Below are 3,063 nucleotides of genomic sequence, written 5' to 3'. Positions count from 1 at the left end.
ACGGTCTCTCCTGCCCGGGCTGGCTTTGAACCGCGATCCTCAGATCTCAGCCTCCTGAGTAGCTAGGATTACAGGCGTGAGCCACCAGCGCCCGGCTAAAACATGCTTTCTTTAGGTATTATTTGAGCCGAAGTTATACCAAAGAGAAAGCATCAGTTCCTGTCACTTTGGAAATCTTATTTTCAGCACAATAATGATCTGAGAAAATTTCAGTGTGGGAAGGCTGACTTATCAAATTCTGCAAATGCTAAGCTAAAGATAAGGTGTTCATGCAAGACATTCTCTGGGCCTTTTACTTCACTGGTTATCAAAAGACAAATTTTGTTACTGATTTGTTTCATAACATAGGAAAGTACAAAAGGCTTCTAAACAACAGCAGATAACTTTTAGCCCAGAACTGTTTAACAATATACCCTTTGTTGTTTTAAATCAGATATTTATATTTTAAATCATATAGAAAAGTAAAAGATGATTAATCCAATAAAAAACTGAGATTCTCTTCACAGTTTACAGTAGAAAAAATAGACACATGCGCACACACACACACACACACAACCTCACAAATATAAAAAGATCAAAAATACACAGTGCTGGGCACCAGTGTAGCCTTTGTTGTTTCAGGTGTGTCTTTTGGTTAAGTAACATTTTCTACAGAATGGTCTAGTACAGAATATGTTTTGCCCTAATTCTGTCATTTACGAAACAAGCAGTAAATTAGCCATATGTGATCTAGTCAGGTCATGGGCTCTTTGGGTCCTCTGTATAATGTGTCACTGAAGACCTTACCTTAATGCAACATTAAGCAGGTCCTTACATGTCATGAGCTTGATAGGACAATTTTTCACACCCAAACTGGATGTGCCATCTTAAGATTTAAATGGAATTCTGCATGCTTGTTACATTTTAATTACCTTTTGAAAACCATTGATATTTAGCACTTTTTTTCCCAAATACCTTACTGGATCAAGCATCATCTGTGGAAGTGTCTAGATTATTGATTCATTGACAGCATCTGTGGAAGTGTCTTCTATTGATTCATTGACAGTATCTTTGGAAGTGTCTTCTAGACTATTGATTCATTGACAGATCTATTGTTGATCTTCTAAGCTGGATGGCTAAATGTCAAGGCACCCTCTACAGGTTTTTTGTTGTCAGTTTTTTGCCAGACCTGGGGCTTGAACTCAGGGCCTAGGCACTGTCCCTGAAGTGCTTTTTGCTCAAGGCTAGCACTCTATCACTTGAGCCACAGTGCCACTTCAGGCTTGTTCTGTGTTTGTGGTACTGAGAAATTGAACCCAGGGCTTCATGTATGCTAGACTAAGCCACATTCCCCAGCTCTTACAGGTATATTTCAATACTGAAAATTTTGCCAAACAGCCTCTCAGCATAAATTTGGGAGCAATTTTTAGGCCACTTCAAAGTTTTGGAAATACAAGTCATCTTGTTGCTGCCTAGGGTGACTGTTTTAGTCTCTGCATGTGTAAGATTGCTTCCCCTTTCCTCTCTCCATAACCTGTCCCTTCCTGGAATGTGACCTAGAACAAAAAGTTTCTTTCCTCCCTCCCTCACAGGGCAGGCTTTTATCTTGTGTGTGTGTGTGTGTGTGTGTGTGTGTGTGTGTGTGGTGCTACTGTAGATGTTTGCCCATATCTGTCTTAACAAAGGGCAGCAAACGTGTCATTCATCCGTATTCTTCTAGCATGATGGTGTGCCAGGTGGACAGCAGCACACGTGTCTGTCCAGCTCAGAATGCACTTCGTATGATTCATACCTCCAAGAACACTGGCTGTTTCAGCATATGCATGAAAGACTAATGAAGCCTCACATTCTTGTCATTTTATGGTGCCTTGATCACACAGTGGACAGCACCTGGTGTGCCTTCCAATAATCTCTGCTGCCTGAGACTCCTTTGGGGAACATGAAGAAAAAAAAAAAGGAATCCTACTCTCTAATTATCAGCACCCTTTCTATAGCTTCTTAGCTTCTAGGTCTTGATAATGCAAAAGCAAAGTACTACGTGATAGATACCCAGCATGGAAGGAATTAAGATTGGTTTTCTATCAACACTGAACCCCAGTCCTGCAGTTACCAGATGTGAACATGGAGGTAGCTTTCAAATGAAGCCTTGGACACCACAGGCCCAGCACAGTCCCGTTTCCATTCTGTCAGTTTCTGCTGCAAAGAATCCACCCAGAGAAACTATTTAATTCCTCCCCTGCAGAAGCTTTGAGATTACAACAACAACAAAAAGTTGCTCTGGCTGTCCAGTTTGAAGATAATTTGTTATAGATAACATCCATTTTTACTGTTAAAAACAAACGTAGAGACAATGATAATACAGTTCACTCTGTCATAGCGGAGTATCCGAGTATGCCCTTTCTGTTTTTTTGGTAACTAGTCAAAAGTCACAAGAATTTTCCTTTCCCCAAATGGTTTTTTCCCCTCGTGTTACAGAAAAACACTGGCCTGGGTGGGAACGAGTGCCCCAACTCCCGCCGAGCTCCCCAGGCCGGGCTGTGGCGGGGGAGCGGCTTCCCTCCCGGCCTGCGGCAGCCTCTTCCCGGCTGCTCCAGCCGGGCTGGCCGGAGCGTGCAGGCCTCTGCCTGCACCACGGCTGGATCCTAACCGGGCCCTGACTGCCGGGAGGTCTGAGAACTGGGAGTTAAACAGGCGGGCTAGTGGGGCGCCCCTGGGGTACCCCGCTCCTTGGGGAGCGCGCCTATCCACAGAATCGGACAAAGCCACCGGGAAAGGGCGAGAAAAGGGCGGCGGCCGGTGGGGCCGGCCAGGCCTGGGGGGTCTCCCCTCCCCCCTGGTTCCCCCCCCGTCCCCCCTCCCCCAGGCCGCCCTCCCCCTGGTTCCCCTCGGCCCCCCTCCCCGTGCCCCTCCCCCAGGCCCCCTTCCCTCCCCTGGGCCGCGGGTCGCCCCGTTTTCACCTGGCTCCCTTCGAGGCCGGCCGGCTGGCTGTGCCTGGAGCTCCTCCGGACGAGGAGCGCGGCCCCGGAGGACCCGCTCGGGGACCCCCGAGGGGACCCCCCTCGGACACCCCCTCGGAGGACCCCC

The 3,063-nt window shown here is 47.3% G+C and overlaps 2 protein-coding genes across 2 annotated transcripts in view; one reads left to right on the top strand and one right to left on the bottom strand.

Moving 5' to 3' along the window:
- Elovl5 (ELOVL fatty acid elongase 5) overlaps positions 1-2,123 on the bottom strand; it is a 47,412-nt gene extending 45,289 nt beyond the window's left edge. Inside the window, exon 1 of the mRNA XM_013019204.1 lies at positions 2,090-2,123. Within this exon, the coding sequence (XP_012874658.1) occupies positions 2,090-2,102 (13 nt within the window). The 5' untranslated portion in view covers positions 2,103-2,123. The remainder of the gene's footprint in view (positions 1-2,089) is intronic.
- LOC105987709 (basic proline-rich protein-like) overlaps positions 2,101-3,063 on the top strand; it is a 1,689-nt gene continuing 726 nt past the window's right edge. Inside the window, exons 1-2 of the mRNA XM_013019066.1 lie at positions 2,101-2,106; positions 2,895-3,011. Coding sequence (XP_012874520.1) covers positions 2,101-2,106; positions 2,895-3,011 — 123 coding nt within the window. The remainder of the gene's footprint in view (positions 2,107-2,894; positions 3,012-3,063) is intronic.

Source organism: Dipodomys ordii, unplaced genomic scaffold, assembly GCF_000151885.1.
Source record: "Dipodomys ordii isolate 6190 unplaced genomic scaffold, Dord_2.0 Scaffold44, whole genome shotgun sequence".
Classification (NCBI taxonomy): domain Eukaryota; kingdom Metazoa; phylum Chordata; class Mammalia; order Rodentia; family Heteromyidae; genus Dipodomys; species Dipodomys ordii.
This window is presented reverse-complemented; position numbering and strand designations above follow the sequence as displayed.